The sequence below is a fragment of the Hyla sarda genome, chromosome 7 (genome assembly GCF_029499605.1).
Source record: "Hyla sarda isolate aHylSar1 chromosome 7, aHylSar1.hap1, whole genome shotgun sequence".
In the NCBI taxonomy this organism is placed as follows: domain Eukaryota; kingdom Metazoa; phylum Chordata; class Amphibia; order Anura; family Hylidae; genus Hyla; species Hyla sarda.
In genome coordinates this window covers 52,465,920-52,486,937 of record NC_079195.1, presented here as the reverse complement: position 1 = coordinate 52,486,937, position 21,018 = coordinate 52,465,920, and the positions used below count along the sequence as shown (strand labels likewise).

Genomic DNA, 21,018 nt, shown 5'->3' with positions numbered 1-21,018 from the left:
CACTGAGGACAAGCAGGGCTCTGTGCAGTGAGGACAAGCAGGGCTCTGTACACTGAGGACAAGCAGGGCTCTGTTCAGTGAGGACAAGCAGGGCTCTGTACACTGGACAACTGAGGGCAAGCAGGGTTGTGTACACTGAGGACAAGCAGTGCTCTGTACACTGAGGACAAGCAGGGCTCTGTACACTGAGGATAAGTAGGGCTCTGTACGCTGAGGACAAACAGGGCTCTGTACACTGAGGACAAGCAGGGCTCTGTACACTGAGGACAAGCAAGGCTCTGTACACTGAGGACCAGCAGGGCTCTGTACGCTGAGGACAAGCAGGGCTCTGTACGCTGAGGACAAGCAGGGCTCTGTACGCTGAGGACAAGCAGGGCTCTGTACGCTGAGGACGAGCAGGGCTCTGTGCCCTGAGGACAAGCAGGGCTCTGTACACTGAGGACAAGCAGGGCTCTGTACACTGGACAAGCAGGGCTCTGTACGCTGAGGACAAGCAGGGCTCTGTACACTGAGGACAAGCAGGGCTCTGTACGCTGAGGACAAGCAGGGCTCTGTGCGCTGATGACAAGCAGGGCTCTGTGCGCTGAGGACAAGCAGAGCTCTGTGCACTGAGGACAAGCAGGGCTCTGTACACTGAGGACAAGCAGGGCTCTGTGCACTGAGGACAAGCAGGGCTCTGTACACCGAGGACAAGCAGGGCTCTGAACACCGAGGACAAGCAGGGTTCTGTACACTGAGGACAAGCAGGGCTCTGTACACTGAGGACAAGCAGGGCTCTGTACCCTGAGGACAAGCAAGGCTCTGTACACTGAGGACAAGCAGGGCTCTGTACGCTGAGGACAAGCAGGGCTCTGTACGCTGAGGACAAGCAGGGCTCTGTACGCAGAGGACAAGCAGGGCTCTGTGCCCTGAGGACAAGCAGGGCTCTGTACACTGAGGACAAGCAGGGCTCTGTACACAGGACAAGCAGGGCTCTGTACGCTGAGGACAAGCAGGGCTCTGTATGCTGAGGACAAGCAGGGCTAGCCCTGCTTGTCCTCAGTGTACAGAGCCCTGCTTGTCATCAGTGTACAGAGCCCTGCTTGTCTTCAGTGTACAGAACCCTGCTTGTCCTCGGTGTACAGAGCCCTGCTTGTCCTCGGTGTACAGAGCCCTGCTTGTCCTCAGTGTACAGAACCCTGCTTGTCCTCGGTGTTCAGAGCCCTGCTTGTCCTCAGTGTACAGAGCCCTGCTTGTCCTCGCTGTACAGAGCCCTGCTTGTCCTCAGTGCACAGAGCCCTGCTTGTCCTCAGTGTACAGAACCCTGCTTGTCCTCAGTGCACAGAGCTCTGCTTGTCCTCAGTGCACAGAGCCCTGCTTGTCATCAGCGCACAGAGCCCTGCTTGTCCTCAGCATACAGAGCCCTGCTTGACAAGCAGGGCTCTGTGCCCTGAGGACAAGCAGGGCTCTGTACACTGAGGACAAGCAGGGCTCTGTACACTGGACAAGCAGGGCTCTGTACGCTGAGGACAAGCAGGGCTCTGTACGCTGAGGACAAGCAGGGCTCTGTACGCTGAGGACAAGCAGGGCTCTGTACACTGAGGACAAGCAGGGCTCTGAACACCGAGGACAAGCAGGGTTCTGTACACTGAGGACAAGCAGGGCTCTGTACGCTGAGGACAAGCAGGGCTCTGTACGCAGAGGACAAGCAGGGCTCTGTGCCCTGAGGACAAGCAGGGCTCTGTACACTGAGGACAAGCAGGGCTCTGTACACTGGACAAGCAGGGCTCTGGACGCTGAGGACAAGCAGGGCTCTGTACGCTGAGGACAAGCAGGGCTCTGTATGCTGAGGACAAGCAGGGCTCTGTGCGCTGATAACAAGCAGGGCTCTGTGCACTGAGGACAAGCAGGGTTCTGTACACTGAGGACAAGCAGGGCTCTGTGCACTGAGGACAAGCAGGGCTCTGTACACCGAGGACAAGCAGGGCTCTGTACACTGAGGACAAGCAGGGCTCTGAACACCGAGGACAAGCAGGGTTCTGTACACTGAGGACAAGCAGGGCTCTGTACACTGAGGACAAGCAGGGCTCTGTACACCGAGGACAAGCAGGGTTCTGTACACTGAGGACAAGCAGGGCTCTGTACACTGATGACAAGCAGGGCTCTGTACACTGAGGACAAGCAGGGCTCTGTGCACGGAGGACAAGCAGGGCTCTGTACACCGAGGACAAGCAGGGCTCTGTGCACTGAAGACAAGCAGGGCTCTGTGCACTGAAGACAAGCAGGGCTCTGTGCACTGAGGACAAGCAGGGCTCTGTACACTGAGGACAAGCAGGGCTCTATACACTGAGGACAAGCAGGGCTCTGTACACTGAGGACAAGCAGGGCTCTGTATGCTGAGGACAAGCAGGGCTCTGTGCGCTGATGACAAGCAGGGCTCTGTGCACTGAGGACAAGCAGAGCTCTGTGCACTGAGGACAAGCAGGGTTCTGTACACTGAGGACAAGCAGGGCTCTGTGCACTGAGGACAAGCAGGGCTCTGTACACCGAGGACAAGCAGGGCTCTGTGCACGGAGGACAAGCAGGGCTCTGTACACCGAGGACAAGCAGGGCTCTGTGCACTGAAGACAAGCAGGGCTCTGTGCACTGAAGGCAAGCAGGGCTCTGTACAGTACAATGAGGAGAAGCAGGGTTCTGTGTACCAAGGCTCTGTGACATGCTCCCAACTCCCACAGCAGGCTGATGGACAAGCCAGGAGCCTAGAGAGAGCCCTGCTTGTCCTGCCTACACTTCTTGTATTCGGTCTCCTCATAGTCAAGACAGCATTTTTTCACCCAAAAATATACACATTTTTAACCAATGTATGCTACAAATATACATATAATGTTATTATGTTAAATAAAAAGTTTTTGCTAATGACAAGTACACTTTGACGCTTTTCAGACACATTGCTGTACATGTGCAATCATAATGCTCAGAAGCTGTGATCACGCCATTCCTCACAGGAAGTTGTTGTGGGTGTTTTCATGTGTCTTTGTGGAAGGGGGTGGGAGTAATGGTTAAAATCAATGTGGTAAAATGTTATAATTCTTAAAAATAGAAATTATTAGTCAAAGTAAGTTAGTGGGACAAGAAAAAAAGTAAACTAAAGTGATGACTGTGGTGAGGCAAAAAAGATAAAAAATAAAATTCCATGTAGCCTTACAGGGGTATTCCAGATTATTTTTTAAATATATATCAACTGGCTCCAGAAAGTTAAACAGATTTGTAAATTACTTCTATTAAAAAATCTTAATCCTTCCAGTAGTTATCAGCTGCTGAAGTTGAGTTGTTCATTTCTTTCTGACAACAGTTCCCTCTGCTGACACCTCTGTCCATGTCAGGAACTGTCCAGAGTAGGAGCAAATCCTCATAGCAAACCTCTAATGCTTCGGACAGTTCCTGAGACAAGCAGAGGTGTCAGCAGAGAGAACTGTTGTCAGAAAGAAAAGAACAACTCAACTTCAGCAGCTAATAACTACAGGAAGAATTACGATTTTTTAATAAAAGTAATTTACAAATCTGTTTAACTTTCTGGAGCCAGTTTATATATATATAAATATATATTTAAAAAAAAATAGTTTTTTTTTCCTAGAATACCCCTTTAAGGCCAAAACTGGTTGCATCCTCAATGGATAGTTCTATAGACTAAGTAAATAAATCAGGTCACCTCTTCCACATCCTCGTCCGGAGTGCACGGTGTGCGGTCTGTTCGATCTGTTTGGTAGGAGATTGAGGAGCCATCAGAATCCAGAGATGCTTCTTCATCATAGCCATAAAATGTTTCCACCACTGGCTGAAAGGTTAAATTGGAAAGTAAATAATTATATAGGTCAGATTAGGTTTTATGTAGTGAACCCTAAAATAGACCCCAAAACAATGTACATCGACACTGATTAATGAAATGTAGTTTTTTGGGGAAACGTAGGCGATATGTTTTTAAACTATGTTTTAACCATTTAATGTAATATGCAGGTTGGGGCAGACTGATCCAACACTACTATATCTTTGCTGTACCCTTCTCCTGCAGACATCCCTGCCTGTACTGATTGTATGTATGTGTGTCCCTGACTGTAATGGGTGTGTCTGCCTTACTGTACTGAGCATACATATGAGATCCTGCCTTACTGTACTGAGCGTACATGTGAGTGCCTGCCTAACTGTACTGAGCATACATGTGAGTGTCTGCCTTACTGTACTTAGCTACATGTGTGTGCCTGCCTAACTGTACTGAGCATACATGTGAGTGTCTGCCTTACTGTACTTAGCTACATGTGAGTGTCTGCCTTACTGTACTTAGCTACATGTGTGTGCCTGCCTTACTGTACTGAGCTACATGTGTTTGCCTGCCTTACTGTACTGAGCATACATGTGAGTGTCTGCCTTACTATACTGAGCTACATGTGTGTGCCTGCATTACTGAACTGAGCATACATGTGAGTGCCTGCCTTACTGTACTGAGCGTACATGTGAGTGCCTGCCTTACTGTGCTGAGCGTACATGTGAGTGCCTGCTTTACTGTACTGAGCGTACATGTGAGTGCCTGCCTTACTGTACTGAGCGTACATGTGAGTGCCTGCCTTACTGTACTGAGCGTACATGTGAGTGCCTGCCTTACTGTACTGAGCGTACATGTGAGTGCCTGCCTTACTGTACTGAGCGTACATGTGAGTGCCTGCCTTACTGTACTGAGCGTACATGTGAGTGCCTGCCTTACTGTACTGAGCGTACATGTGAGTGCCTGCCTTACTGTACTGAGCGTACATATGAGTGCCTGCCTGCCTATGTTCCTTTTTGTGACTCCGTACACTGCACACAGTGACAAGCAGAAACATATGGTACTTATTATTTTGATACATTTGGAAACATGTTAAACCTGTTTTGTTTTATTAAAATATTTACGTTCAATAAATCCACCTGGTTCACCATACCCTGCAGTGTTGGATTGAATTGAATTTCACCTTGGAAGATCGCAGTGCTTTTCTATTGGGTCATTTTCTTTATTGCTCTCATATCTGTATTTAAGTGAATAGGCTGGGTCTATGTTATGGCTCATACAGAGAGGTCTCAAGGGTGAGAGCTTTCTTTAGAGCAGCAGTCTCCAAACTGTGGCCCTCCAGCTGTTGCAAAACTACTACTCCCTGCATGCCCGGACAGCCATGGGCTGTCTGGGCATGCTGGGAGTTGTAGTTTTGCAACAGTTTGGAGATCCTTAGGCTATGTTCATAGATCGGAATGTCCACACAGAAAATGTCCATGTGGACATTCTGCAGACTGCTGATGTTGGCATATCATTTACGGCAATTAATTCCATGCAGAGTCCACAGAAAGAATGGACACATTCATTCTTTCTGCGGACAAGGAAATCGGAATTTCCGTTCCAGAAACATCTTGCACGGAAATTTTGGCATGTGCACAGCGCAGCAGAATCCAGTTGAAATCAATGGGACTCTGCTGCTGCAAAATCTCTGAGGTGTGAACTTGGCCTCACTCTAAAGAAATGGGAAAGGGAGTGTCTTGATAGCACAATCTCTTTAAGGGGGAACTCTGCCCAAGGATAAGGGATAAGATGTCTGATCGTGGGGAGAAACAGCCGCTAGGACCCCCTGCGATCTCATGGCAGGCGCCGTGGTGTTCTGAACACGGAAGCCGATGTCATGCAACTCCCCCTACATTCATGTCTATGGGAGGGTGCATGATGGCTAGTCCCAGCGGCGGGACACCCACGATCAGTCCTCTTATCATCTATCCTTTGGATAGGGGATGAGATGTCTAGGGGCAGGGTACGCCTTTAAGGAAATTCTGTTATATAATTTCTGCAACACATCTAAAAATGTATATATATATATATATATATATATATATATATATATATATATATACACATATATATATATATATATATATATATATATTTTTTTTTTTTTAACACAGCTACATTATTTCTATTTTATGCATTGCTACTTTATATTATCAGCAGGCGCTTTATTTTATAGGAAATCTTGCCGCTGTTACTTAGCAGGAGAAACAAAGCAGGACAAAGCAGGAGCTGAATCAATGGTGATTTTGTCAGAACTGCATTATCTTATTATAGCTGTATCTAAAATCTTACTGTATTTAAGAGAACACTCAAAACCTACAACGATGTGTTATCATATTGCACAATATTCCAAATTCTATATTACTACTATATGCAATTATTTCCAGATAATGCAATTAAATACCATTTCTTCCTGACATGTTCGACTAATGGGACCCCACCAATCACGGTAATGATGGGGCCACAGTGCTGGCATACTGCTCCCCCTCTTTCAAAAAAAATTTCTTGGCAAACAATGTCTCTTGCTATGGACTCTGCAGGGAACTATGATATGGCCAAATTCAATTGTGTAATTGTTCAGGTCCTTTTATAGTGGGTGTCCCTGGGTGCCACAGTGAAGGAAAAATAGTGTAAAAGGACTTATCCAAGATTACAATAACTTAGCTGATTTCTTCCAGAAGTAATTCAACACCTGTCCACAGTTTGTGGTTAGTACTGTAGCTGAGTTCCATTGAAGTGAATAGAAGTGCTCTGTAGTGACAAGGAGCAAAACCCAGAAACAGCTGTCTGCAGATGAGTATTCTTTCCTTCTGGAGATATCTCTGGCTTGGCATACATTCCCTGTCAGTTTCTAAGACTCTTAGTTAGAGTGAAACACTGACTTGAAAGGAAAGCTACTTGGAAAAAGTGGTGTGAGAGCTGCTTTGCATATCATTTCTTCTAGAGGTGCATTGTAATACCACACACAAACCGAAAACAGGTGTGGTGATATTTTTGAAAGAATAAAGTAGATCTTTGGACTTACTGTAAAATCTCTTTCTCTGAGCTTCTATTGGGGGACACAGGACAATGGGTATATGCTGTTGCCGCTAGGAGGCTGACACTAGGCAAAAAACAAAAGAAAGTAGGCTCCTCCTGGCAGGATATACCTGCCCCCTGACTCTGAGCAATTCAGTTTTGTCCCAAAGCAGAAGGAGAACTGACCGAACACAAACCCAGACAAGAAGGGAACCGACCACAAAAAATACCCCGGGACCAGAGTGGCGGGACAAGGCTGGTCGCAAACAAACCAATGGGTGGGTGCTGTGTCCCCCAATAGAAGCTCCAAGAAAGAGATTTTACAGTAAGTCCAAAAATCTACTTTTCTCGAGCACTTCATTAGGGGACACAGGACCATGGGACATCCTAAAGCAGTCCCTGGGGAGGGAAGACCTAACCCAGCCAGAAAAGAACTCAGACAGACATCTGAACTGTAAGACCCTACGGCCCAAACCTGCGTCGGTGGACACAAAGGTATGACAAAAACTTGGCAAAAGTATGCAGAGATGACCAAGTTGCAAACCTGTAGAGCCGAAGCCCCGTGGCTGACCGCCCAGGAGGCCCCCACCGCATGGGTGGAATGAGCCATCATGCTGAATGGCACCTGACCCTTGCAGCGATACGCCTGCGAAATGGCAGAGCGAATCCACTGGGAAATAGTAGCCTTGGAGCCCCTTGCGCCACCCATCGGGGAGCACAAACAGAGAGTCACACTGCCGGAAGGAGGAAGTGACCAACAAATAGGTCCGAACCGCCCGGACCAAGTCCAGCTTGTGAAGCTGACACTCCCGTGGATGAGAAGGGGACACTAGAAGGAAGGCAATATGATCTCCTCGTTCAAGTGAAACGAAGGCACAACCTTGGGTTGAAAAGAAGGCACCGGCTGAAGAACCACCTTGTCTTGGTGGATCACCAGAAAAGGGGAATGGCAAGAGAGGGACGCCAATTCCGACACATGGTGAATGGACATGATTGCCACAAGGAAGGCCACCTTCCAAGAAAGGAAAGAAGGGAAACCTGAACCAGAGGCTCCAACGTAATTCCCAGAAGAGCGTCCAAAACAAGGTTAAGGTCCCAAGGCGCAATGGGGGACTGGAACGGGGGGGACCTCGTGAGCCACACCCTGCAAAAAGGTGCGAACATGAAGGTCGGACACAAGAGGGCATTGGGAAAGGACAGAAAGTGCAGAAACCTGCCCCTTGATGGAACTGAGGGCAAGGCGCGACTCCAACCTGATTGCAAAAAAGACAAGAGATTCGGCAGAGAAAATTAGGTGGGAGAGAGAGAGAGAGCGAGCTTCACACCAGCGGAAATATACCCACCAGGTACGGTGGTAAATCCTGGCGGACGAGGGTTTCCGGGCACGGAGCATAGTTCGGATCACCCGGTAAGAAAACCCCTGAGCCCTCAAAACCGCGATTTCAACAGCCATGCCGTCAAACGCATTGGAAGTAAATTGGGGTGACAGAGAGGCCCTTTGGAGAGCAGGTCGGGACGATCCGGAAGACAGAAGGGAATGTCTGCCACGAGACTGACCACGTCCGCTTACCACACTCGACGAGGCCAGTACGGAGCCACCAGAATCAACGAGACACCCTCGGCCTTGAGCATCTGAACAACCCTGGGAAGTAGCAGAAGCGGCGGTAAGAGGTAGGGAAGCACAAAGGGGGTCCAAGGGACCACAAGAGCATCCACCGCCAGAGCCAGCGGATCCCGAGACCTGGACACGAAGCGAAGGACCTACCTGTTCTGGCACAATGCAAACAGATCCACGTATGGGGTCCCCAATGGTGACAAATTTGATCAAAGACCTCCAGGTGAAGGGACCACTCACCCGGGTCCGCGGTGGAGTGACTGAGGAAGTCTTCCTCCCAATTGTTGATCCTTGGAATGTGTACTGCCGAAATATCTGGAACGTGAGGATCTTTGACGCCTCCCTCATGGCTGCTGAGCTGCGGGTGCCTCCCTGACGATTGATGTCACGGCTGTGGCGTTGTCTGTCTACACCCAGACTGTAAGGCCCTGGAGCAAGCGACTCCAGTGCAGAAGGCACAGGAAGATCGCCCTTTGCTCCAGGATGTTGATGGGGAGCCTGGACGCCCAATGAGTCCAACAGCCCTGGACCGTTTAGTCCCAAAAGACACCCCCAAATTGAGGAACAGCGAACCTGAGAAAAAGCTGGTGGTCCAGAAAGATAGGGATGTGCAAGTAGGCCTCCCGAATGTCCACGGAGGAGAGGAACTCCTCCTGATCCATGGAGGCGACTAGTGACGGTAGGGATTCCATCCGCAAGTGCCGCAGCACACATGAAGGTTCAAGAGTTTAAAATCGAGAATAAGGCATTTTGGGAACTACAAAGAGATCTGAGTGGAACCCTGAAAACTGTTCACGATCACGCCCTGGGACAGGAGGGAGGGAAGGGGCACCTGAAAAACTGCAGCAAAAGTGGGAGATCGACGAGGGCGGGACCGGAAAAAAAGATCCCGGGGAATAGAAGAGAATTCTATGCGATAGCCCTTCGAAACGACCCAAAGAACCCAAGCATCCTGAACTTGCACCAGCCAGACGTCCCGAAAGAGGGACAGGCGACCCCCCACCAGAGGGGAAGGCTCTGATGGGGGCGCACCCTCAGGCAGGGGGGGGCTTGCGAGTCCCGGATTTGGAAGTGGGGCGGTTGGAGCCTGACCCCGACTTCCAGGAGGGGCGAGCCTTGAAAGATGGGGCTCTCCTATCCTGAGGGGTCACCAGTTTGTCCGTGCAGCCCAAGAAACGAAGGGGGCGAAAGGAAGAAATCGTCCACCACGCATTCGAATGGCACAGATGATTTTGGGGCAAGCTCTTGCCCCCATTGGCCTCAGAGATTATCTCATCCAGGCGTTTGCCAAATAGCCGAGACCCCAGAAAAGGAAGTTCAGTAAGTGAACGCTTAGAGGCCGCATCGGCATTCCAAGCATTAAGCCACATGGAGCGCCGAAGAGCCACTAGATTGCCCAAGACAAAGGCCACGCAGCGGGCCAACTCACCGGAAAAAGCACCGCTAAGATCCCCTGGCGCATTTGACTGGCCCAAACTGAGAGGGCTTTGGAGACCCAAGTGGAGGCAAAAGCTGGGGACAAGGCCGAGCCTGCTGCCTCAAAGGCAAATTTCGCCAAATTTTCAATGCACTTATCTGAGGAGTCTTTAAAGGAAGCTGCGTCGGCCAGCAGCAGGGTAGTGGATTTAGACAGCTGCAACACAGGAGGGTCACCATAGGAGGAGAAGACCACTTTGTAACTAGATCCTGAGGGAAGGGAAAGAGAGCCCTGAGCTTCTTAGTCCCGTGGAAGCGCTTATCCGGATGCTTCCAAGCTGCCTCTAACAACTCGTCAAATTCAGACGCCCGACAAGAGCGGCGGAAGGAGACTTCAGGGCTAGCACCAGAAGTTTCTCGGTCCTGTAGATGTAAGGTGTCCCTGACTGCCAACACCAGACTGGCCACTATATCTGACATGCGGGAAGTCTCTTCTGAGTAAGAAGGAGGGTCCGAATCAGCATTCACAAGCTCAACAGGGGACTGGGAGCACTCCGGAGGAGTTCTGGAGGAGGTGGACCGGGAGTGGGGTGTGGAGATCGGGAGCGGACACTGGGTGACCGGTTGCAGTGGCGGCTGGAGGAGGTGGAATGAGAGCAGGAGGTGAGAGGACCCCACATGGCCCGACTCAGGGGGGGAAGTGGAGGACAGGCGCCCCAGACGGGCTGTAGGGAAGGACGGGAGGGGGACCCACTGCCATCTCCCTAGGGGAAGAGCGTAAGGAGGACCGCCCCAAGGTGGAGACCACCTCCTGGGAAACCCTGGCCAAATCAGAGATAGTCTGAGCGAGAGAGATGAGACCCATTGGGGAGCGGAATCAGACCGTCCGCCATCCAAAGGACCATCCTGCACGGTAGTCAAGGGAGGACTGGGTCGCTGAGACGCACAGGGTGGACAGGTAGGTTCAGAAGAACTGCCTGGCATTTTGGATTTACAGCTGGAGCAGGCGTAGTAAGTGACCTGTGCAGGGACGGCCTGCCGGGAAGGGGGGGGGGGGATCGGGTCTTGGATCGGACATAAAGGGCACTAGTAAGTCAGACAACTAGACAGACAAAGAATGATCTCACCCAGGTCCTGTGTCCGAGAGAAGCAGGTCCTGAAGGTATGCTGGAGCTGCAGCAGAAGGATGACCATCAGGGAAGCTGAGATGAGTAGCCAAGCCATGTATGCAGCCAGGTCCACACTGAGTCAGGAAAAAAAAAGGGGGGGCATACTCACCTATATAGCTACATACTCACCCACATAGAACGCAGAACATACTCCCCCCTGAAGTCTTCGATAAGCTAGGGCCACCTGCCTTAAGCCAGACTCAGCTGGTAAACAGGGGCATATGGGGGACCCGGACCCAGGGTACACCACCCAGCGCTGGTTGCTGGCGAGGAGGGGTAACGGACCGTGCCCCTAGCTCGCAAGTGGGGGATGAGACAGCGCCATGCTCATGTCGCCCCACACTAGAGAAAACAAAAAAGGGAGAAAATATCTAACTATACCCTGAAACTAGGAAAAAAAACAAAAGAAATAAGACCAGGTCTGGAGACACCAGACCTGTGTCTGCCTCCTGCTGACACTAAGCTAAAACTGAGTTGCTCAGAGTCAGGGGGCAGGTATATCCTGCCGGAAGGAGATGACTTTCTTTTGTTTTTTGCTTAGTGTTAGCCTCCTAGTGGCAAGAGCGTATACCCATGGTCCTGTGTCCCCCAATGAAGAACTCGAGAAACAGCTATGTTTTTTTTTAAATCCTAAATGACTCCTTAAAGGGGCTACAAAGCTCAAATTATGTTACAGTGTTAACAGTGGTGGTCCCAGCACTCAGACCACCACTGATCTGGAAGTAATGGCATAGCCTGGTTATATGGAAAAAAAACTTTTGAAGGTGTTCTCCAGCACTTTTTAATATTGATGACCTATCCTCAGGATAGGCCATCAATATCTGACCAGTGTCCAAAACCCAGTAACCCCGGATGATCAGTCGTTTTCTAGAGCTGGGACACCTGCAGATACAGAGAACAGAGCCAAGAGCACACAGACATAAAAAAAAAAGTCATGGAAAACCCCTTTAATAAGCAATTCGACCATCAGTGAAGACCTAGAGAAGCAAATTCACACTGATTCCCTCATTTCTATCTCTGGGGTAAAACAGAAGTCAAATGTTTTATTCTAAATGAAGTTAAGAGACAACAAGTGCGACACTTCTAAAGAACACAATTTACAGGCGTAGCTGAGAGACAGAACGGTTTGTCTTAAATCATCTGTTCTGAACAGGAATCTTTACAAATGGAGAAGAATATTTTACCTTAGGGAGTTTAGTCATTTTTTTCCGCTGCTTCCTAAATCTTAAAAGCTTTTCTCGGTCCTGCAGATAGAAATTAATTGCACAGTTATAAGTAGTTTTCCAGTATGTGACTGGCATGAAAATAGATATATTGTATATACTGCTGGAATGTTTTAGTACTACCTAGAACGGAGAAACCACTGAGAATGAAAACTCGCTGCATTTTACCTATAAGCAGAAATAGGTAGTTTATAGGTCTGAACTTGTATACTGTATCAATGGCCAAATGTTACTGGGTACATTCGAATAGCAACAATTTACCAGAGAATTTCTGTGTGAGTTCAATCATATCATACAGAATACTATAACTTCACCATAAGGACCTACAGTTTAAAGGGAACCTGTCATTACTTTCATGCTGCCTGAACCACGAGTCAACAGGGTGGTCCCTGATGGCTTTTGCCTGCCCCATCAGCTTTGATAGATCCCTCCCTATACCCAAAAAGGTATTTATCAGTCTCGACTGGTAGGTGAGTGAATCGGCCAGCACTGCCCCAATGACTCCTAATTTGGGCAGCATGAAAGGGGTACACGTCTGAGCATTTTTATATTCTAAAATAACTTAGAATTCAGTTTACAATTTGTTTTGTCATCACTGGAACCAGACAACAAGCTGAGCCTTACCCTACTCCTAATTTACATGTCTTACAGCCCTAAGCTGCATTCACAAATCTACTTGCAGTTACTAGGAGAATAGTCAACAAGTTTGTTGTCACCCGCCACCCCCCCCCCCCCACACACACAATTAGTTAAACTCCTGTGAATTAGTGAACATCGTTTTTTTTCCCTACTATAAGCCCATCCCGCATGAAGAATTCTGCACCCTAATGCCTGAGCAATTTTCTTCAATTTTACATCCTCGCCTTCCAAGAGCAGTCATTTTTATTTGTGGACATTGCCATATGAGGGATTGTTCTTTGCGAGTCAAGTTGTATTTTTGTGCGTACAAGTTGAACATCTTACAATTTTGGCACAATAGACCCACAATTTCTTTTTTTTTTTTTGTCTGATGGCACTGTGTATGGGCTCGTTTTTCATGGGAAAACTTCCAACATTTTGGAATGTATAACTTTTTGATCATTTTCTTTTCCATTTTTTTTGTAAGGTTGATTAACAAAACACAGCAATTCTGGCGTTTTTTTCTGCTTTATTAATTTTTTTTACTACTTTCACCATGTGGGGCAAATAAAAAAAAAATTTGATTTTTAATGTTTTATGTGAAAAAGTTACTTTTTACTAGTCCCACAAAGGGACTTTGACCAGCAGTCAGCAGATCACTGATACAATACACTGCACCACTACTGTATTGCAGTGTTTTATGCCTGTCAGCATATTATAGTGATAGGCAGGTATGAGGGCCTTCACATGGCCTATGGCTGCCATAAAAACCCATCATCACCAGTGACTGTGTTGCCTGGAAGCTGATGGGGGTGAACTGTGTAAACAAACTTCTTACATGCCAAATACAACTGGACCATGTCAAATCTGCAGCAAAAGAAAAAAAAAAAGAAAAAAAAAAAAAGGACTTGTGAACTGACCCTTAGGGCTTGTTCACTTGGGCTGATTTGATAGCAAACTAGCAGCGTGTTTTTTTCCGCTGCGAGTTTGAATGTGGATGGGCTCTCCATAGGACTTTCTGCCAGATTTTCTGCAGCGACTTTAATGGGGTCTGCGGCTGATTTTCCGCAGCAGAAATTCAGCTCGTGGCGAGTCTGCCCACATTCAAACTCACAGCGGAAAACACACTGCGAGTCTGCAAGCATTCAAATCTGCCCTTGTGCAGTAAAATTAAAATGAGACCTTATTAGAACAAGCTATGTGAAGACATGAAGCCAGCAGGGATAGCTGGGAGATTTTAGCTCTGATACATGAAGCATTGTGAATGCTGCTCTGGGCTAAAAGACAGCTTGTAACTTAGAATAAGTAAAAGATAATTGTAGGTTAATTGTTTATATCAATTATAAAACGGGGTCAGCAAAGTTTTACAGTTTCATAAGATAAAGGTTATTCATTGCACAATAAAGAGGTATACAATCGACAGATATTTATCTAAGTAAATCATTCTCATTTTATAACTTTTGTAACTATAAGCAGAGAGCTTAAAGGGGTTATCCAGGAATAGAAACACAGAGCTAATTTCTTTCAAAAACCACTCTCTGTCGGTCTCCAGGTTGGGTGTGGTATTACAGCTTGGATCCATTCACTTCATTGGAACTAAGCTGCAGAACTACAACCACCCTGGAGACAGACAGGGAATGATTTTTGAAAGAAATTAGCCCTGTTTTTCTATTCCTGGGTAACCTCTTTAAAACTCTTTAAAAGTAAAATTGTTTAACTTTTATTATAACATGAATGTCTCTTATTTGCTAGGACTGTAGAAGCCGCGTATATAGGTGTAAATGAAGGGCATCCTTCAACTTCTGTATGCACTAACATAACACAAAATACACCATCACATGCCTTACAGTACTTACAATGACACTCTTCACATATCCTGCAGTTTCCAGTGTCTGGGAAGAAAGATGGAGAACATCATTAAAATTAATAGACTAACATGATTGCTAAGCAAAGCGACACCTTGTTTAATCTAAACGCTAAAGTGGCAATGAAGACAAAAAAGGGAAATAGAACACTTACATGTGATTCATTAGAGAGTACCTGTCATCAAACCATATTTTCTAAACTAACTCAGATTATATTCCCTAACTACTCCTAACACCCCTCCTGCCCTTAAAAAAATTTCACGAGCTTTAAAAAGCTGTGTGTCATACCTTTCCCCTTTCTCACATTGTCTGAGCTCCCGGCAGGGGAAAGTGGGCGTTCACCAGCAGGTCTCCTCTCAGTCTGGGAGGAGAACAAACTAACTGACTTGTACAGGGAACAGAACAGAGACACCTAATGGCCTTTTTTCACATTAAAAACATATAAAGGTTGAGAATTTTAACAGCAAGTAATTAGCAAATTAGTGTCACAAGGAACAATATATTAAAAGTTTAGTTTGGTGACAGGTACTCTTTAAAGGTAAACTCCAGGGACAATTTTTATATGCCCCGGCTGCCTTAACTTACCTTCCGCCGCTCCCTTGGTGCTACTGAGGAAGTCTTCTTTCGACATTTGGTGCCCGACACTTCTCACTGAACCCTGCTAATCGATGCCTGCAGCGATGTCCTGCCTTGGCCGGTGATTAGCTGAACAGCAGTGGGATGTAATGGGCCCGGGCACCAGGAAGAAGGCCGAGCCCGGGCCCTTTATTTGACACTGCTACTCAGTCTATCACTGGCAGAGGCGGGACATCAATGCGGCCGACTATTAACTAAGCACAATGTGAGGTGTCAGGCTGCTAAACCTGGAAGAAGACCAAGACCTGAGGACGGGAGAGCGAGCACCAGGGGAGCGGCAGAAGGTAAGTTAAAGTTTATTATTTTTATTCTGGAACCCCAGGCATATAGGGGTAATAAATATTTTCACTGGTGTTCTCCGTTAACTACAAATGCACTTTTTTTTTAAACATCCTCTTGATTACTATGGTATAATTTTCCCCCTTTGCCTTAGCAAAAACACATAACACCTACAGTATAATATTAGGCATATTTCTAATTTAAAGCCACTATCAGTCAAGTGTTTTCCAACCAGCATGCCTCTAGTTGTTGCAAAACTACAACTCCCAGTATACCCGGACAGCCAGGCAACAACTGGAGGCATGCTGGTTAGGAAACACTGGTCTAGTTGCACAGTCACTTCAGATGGGCACATGTCAAATCCCCAAACTTTTTATATATTGTTACTGATGAAAATGAAAGCCCATGGTAATATGGTTGTTTATAATGTTGAATATTTAATAAAGAAAACGGCTCCTGAAAATCCCACCACCAGGGGTCCCCATGTCTACTGGGACACTAACCAGTCCTGCAGCAGCATCAGCTTGTCCATGAGTCATGGACAGGAGATGACTTATGGACTGCATGAGCAGACACACCAATCACCTTCCACCACCACAAGGGAGGGGCACACACTCTTCCCCTGAGAGGATTTTTAACACTGTGAGCTAATGAAAAGAGGGATTTTTTATAATAAATATAGGTGATAGAGGCATAAAAATGAGATGTTCATGGTCAAGATTAGGTACTGAGTAACATTTTTTATTTTATTTTTTGGAAACTGACAGGTAATCTTTAAGCTTCCTTTTTCCCTACAACTACACCAGCAGCCTCTAGTCTAATTTCTATGTTTACATTAAAGGCTCAATTATTATCAAGTATAGGAAACATGGCCTCTTGTGGCAACACATATACCGTGGTACTGCATGTGCTTTACCTTAGATAGTTCATCAATTATTATTTGTTGTTCATTAATTTGTAGCCTTAGAAAGTCAATTTCTCTTTCCTCTCGACTTTGGTCAAGATCATTCAAAGAGCTCGGTCTTCTTATTGTGCCAACCTTTTGTCTCTAAACAATGAAACAGAAGAAAAATATATAAAATGCATAAAGATGAGTTTTAAAATAAAATTATAGGCTAAGTATATTTGGCCTATACAAGGCTATATACTTTTTCAACCAAAGTAGTTTTTGCTCTAGTGCAAAATGAAGGAGTTAGAGTTGTCTCTATGGTAACAGACTACAAGAAATAACTGTAGTCTGATCCTGCCATAATACTCCTTATTATCTCTTCCCTACTCCTTGCTCGCATGGTGTATGTAGGCTAGCAAGAAGTAGTGTTGAGCGCGAATATTCGAAATGCAAATTTTTACTTCGAAATATTGGCACTTCACGATTATGTGAATATTTAGAATATAGTGATATATTTTCGTAATGACGAATATTCTTTTTTTTAATGCAAATTTATGCAAATATTTATGAGAATATTTCTGTGAATATCGGAACTTCCAGACTGGACACTTATCCCTCCCTTCTTTTAGGTGGAAGATATAATTGTGCATGCGCAGTTTGTGAATTTCATTACAAATTTTGCGCATGAAAAAAAAAAAGAGAACGAACATAGCAATTATGCGAAATTCGCGAATATAGGATGAATATTCATCCAAATATTCACGAAATATCGCGAATTCGCATATGGCCTATGCTGCTCATCACTAGCAAGAAGTAGAAGGAAGATTTAAAGGGGTACTCCGGTGCTTAAACATCTTATAAGATGCCTGATTGCGGGAGTCCCCCGGGATCATGCACGCGGCACCCCGTTTGTAATCAGACCCGGAGCATGTTATCACGCCCCTCCCGTAGGCTTGCATTGAGGGGCGGAGCATGACGTCACACGGGGACAGAGACGTGACATCACACGCCGCCGGCCCTGCGGTCGCCGGTAATCAGTCCCAGAGCGAACACGCTCCGGGGCACTGATTACAAACGGGGTGCCGCGTGCATGATCCCGGGGGTCCCCAGCGGCGGGACTCCCGCGATCAGGCATCTTATCCCCTATCCTTTGGATAAGGGATTAGATGTTTAAGCACCGGAGTACCCCTTTAAGGGAGTACGACTGCAAGTTATAGCATTTGGGAACGCGCTATGTATGGTAAAAACTTTAAGCTCACCAACTTCGGAGGGACATTTTTGCTCCCAGGGATAGTGAGGATATGAAGTTTGTGAGTTACCCCCGTCACTCCGTAAGTAGTCTCCTGGATGGGAGCTATACTTACCTAGTCCTGTTGCTCCAGCTATAGTGATGCCCCGCATGACGCGGGCTGTCAATCACGCCAAGGTGGCATCACTATAGCTGGAGTGACAGGACTAATTAAGTATAGCTCCCTGCCTAGGGGGCGGCGGGGGAGACTTTTAAACTTCATATCCTCACCATCCCTGGGGTAAAAAAACATCCCGGGGGGGTGGTGAGGATAAAGATTTGGCCATATTTAACGAATTGCAAAGTGTTGTATATGGTAAAATCTAATGCTTGGTACTCTTTAACAGTATTTCCAGGTTTCATGCAGGGTTAGGCCAGGCCAGTAGTTTCAGACATAATATTTGAGACTGAGCTTGGAACATTACTCACCATTTCTATGTTTTCTTGTGTTAGGAACTTTAATTTGTTTTCCATGCGTCGCAGTGAATGGGACAGTTCTTCATTTTTCCGGCTAAGGCGTTTGTTTTTGTCTAGAATAGGTTTATATTGACTTTCGGCTTCTCTGAGGCGCTTTAGCTGGAACACAAAAGTATGGATGATGCGAGAGGAGAGAACACTGTGTAACTGTTTACTGTAATATCTAGAATAAATAAGGATACATTATATTTATACACTTTTTTGGCCTGAGATTTAGAATTGTGTTAGATCTTTTCGCAGGGAAAAACACTCCAGGGCAAATCATTTTTTTATCATTGTGTCCAATTAATAAAGAGAATTCTTACCCAGGCCATATATGCCATATATATTCGATATTTATGCTATTCCAACCTCTGGGACCTGTACCTATCTATAGAACAGTGGACTCCTAACCTCTGGCTGGAAGTGTTATCATAAATGTACTAGGCTTTAACCCCTTCAGGACATTAAGCATAAATGTACGCCCTTGTCCCACTCCTGTTGCTGACCACGCTTCATAACCAGTGGTTCCTGGTTTCTATCAACAGCCAGGACCCATGGCTAATGCCGAACATTGCCGATCGGGCAAAAAAACATTGCCGCTTCTTTAATTGTATAAACCTATAGAATAAAATAATGGCCATGATTTACTAAGCTAAAACCAGTTTTTGTCTGGTTATTTTGGCGCAGAGTGTCTGCGCCATGTCTGCACCAGTCCGCGTCAGTGTGCGACAGTGTGCGTCAGAAAAAGCCGACAAACCCGACTTTGCACTGTGAAAAGCCAAAAAAGGGGTGTGATATGTTGCAAAGAGGGCGTGGCTGGCACAATTAGGGGCCTATTTAACCCGACCTATTTACTATTGAATTCACAGAAAATCCTGTGGATAAGTGGCTGGAAATTTCCACCTAGAAAAAGATTCCCGACTTTTCCCCATGGTAAATACAGAGGAATTCTGTAAGTCTGAAACAGCATGTGCAACTAGTAAAAGCCCGACACTCTTAGTAAATGAGGCCCAATATGTAATTTTTATCGAAAAGTGCACTGCGTAGAAACAGAAGCCACCAAATGTTGCAAAATTTTGTTTTTTTTTCTATTTTGTCATTACAAAGTAAAGTTGATTGTGCAAAAATCAAGCCCTTATATGGGTTTTTAAATGGAAAAGTGAAAGTGTTATGCTATTAGGAGGAAAAAAACAAAAGTGCAAAAATAAAAAAAAAACTGATGCCCTTAAGGGGTTAAAAGGGTATTTCCAGCATATATAAATAATTGTCTAGTAGATAAGCTAAAACAGCCAGCCAGGCTGCTGTATGCATGTTTTTAACAAGTTTTATACTGTTTCTGTAAGTCCCAAAGACATTATTGATAGTTGTGGAAATAACATAGCACCATGACTCTAGATGGGGAGCCCTCTGGCCTCATCTAGTCTAGTTGAGGGAATCAAGGGACCTTGGATTTAGAGATAGTTGTGGCTGCCAGAGGTGTTACCCTCATCTATCAGACATTTATGTTTTTTGGCAGAAGAGGTACTTTTTAGTAAATCATTTACTTACTAAGTTTAGCTTCATGCACACAGCATACTATGTACTATGTGTGCTGTCTTATGGTCTGTCTTGCTTCTAGAAAAAACATTTTTTGCCTCTATATAAAATTTAAGAATATGGAGATACAGCAGATCACCATGGACGTCTCTTGGTGCCATATTACTGCTCTATACCTGAAATCTGTACAGAGCCATGATGCAACCATATCTTTGGCTTTATTTTGATATCTGGCTGGAACAGGCAGCTTAATTTTTGGCTTCAAAACTGTATTATGGTTTGATAGAATCCATTATGATCCAATTGATGGATTGGTTGCTTATTATGGTATTCTGGCCATTGAAGAACGATGGAAACCTAATGGAACATAAGTAATATGCATGTGAACTGAGGTGGTTGAATCCTCCAAGCCCCAGCCTTGGTCGGGTATGAACTTTTATTAGAAGTGTTTCAGATATTGTACAGTACGGGTATGGTCACAAATGCCATATTTTGCTGCATATTTGCTGCTACGTACTTTTTTACTCATTGAAGTCAATGGGTAGCAAAATCAGCTGCAGAAATATGCAGCAAAATATGGCATGTGTAACTCTACCATATAAAGGGGAAAAAGTTTTACATAGGAAAGAGGAGACCCCCTATAATGCAAATAAATACTGTGAACCCCTGGTGCAGTTTCATGGCAAGATATCCCAGTATTTTGTGACTGAAAGTTCTGGGTCTTATTTGTACCTCCTGGAATTACATTTGTTTTGAAGCTTAAAGGGGTACAGCAGACAAAATTAACTTATCCCCTATCCACAGAATAGGGGATAATTAGCTGATCGCGGGGGTCTGACCACAGGGCCCCCCACCATCTCCGTAACAAACCGTGACTCTGACTACTTAGTGCATGTAGTAGACTCCATTTCTATAGGAGCTACGAAGAGACCCAAGTCCAGCACTCGGCAATCATCGGTGCTCCTATAGAAATGAATGGAGCGCGTTCCGTACTGAGCGAGATGGGTCGCAAGGAGTGGGGGGGGGGGGGGGGCAGTCCCAGCGGTAGGACTCCCTGTGATCAGCTACTTATCCCCTATCCTGTGGAAAGGGGATAAATGAATTTTGGCTGCAGTACCGCTTAAAATATATTAAAGTAAGAAGTCGCATCGTTTGGTGTATACACAGAG

At 46.0% G+C, this 21,018-nt stretch overlaps 1 protein-coding gene across 9 annotated transcripts in view; it reads right to left on the bottom strand.

Moving 5' to 3' along the window:
- Positions 1-21,018, bottom strand: part of JAKMIP3 (Janus kinase and microtubule interacting protein 3) — a 195,219-nt gene that overhangs the window by 85,166 nt on the left and 89,035 nt on the right. For all 9 annotated transcript variants that reach the window (XM_056529010.1, XM_056529011.1, XM_056529012.1 and 6 more), the window contains 5 exons: positions 18,284-18,430; positions 16,594-16,725; positions 14,754-14,789; positions 12,241-12,300; positions 3,689-3,814 (listed from right to left, as the gene is read on the bottom strand). In XM_056529010.1, coding sequence (XP_056384985.1) covers positions 3,689-3,814; positions 12,241-12,300; positions 14,754-14,789; positions 16,594-16,725; positions 18,284-18,430 — 501 coding nt within the window. The remainder of the gene's footprint in view (positions 1-3,688; positions 3,815-12,240; positions 12,301-14,753; positions 14,790-16,593; positions 16,726-18,283; positions 18,431-21,018) is intronic.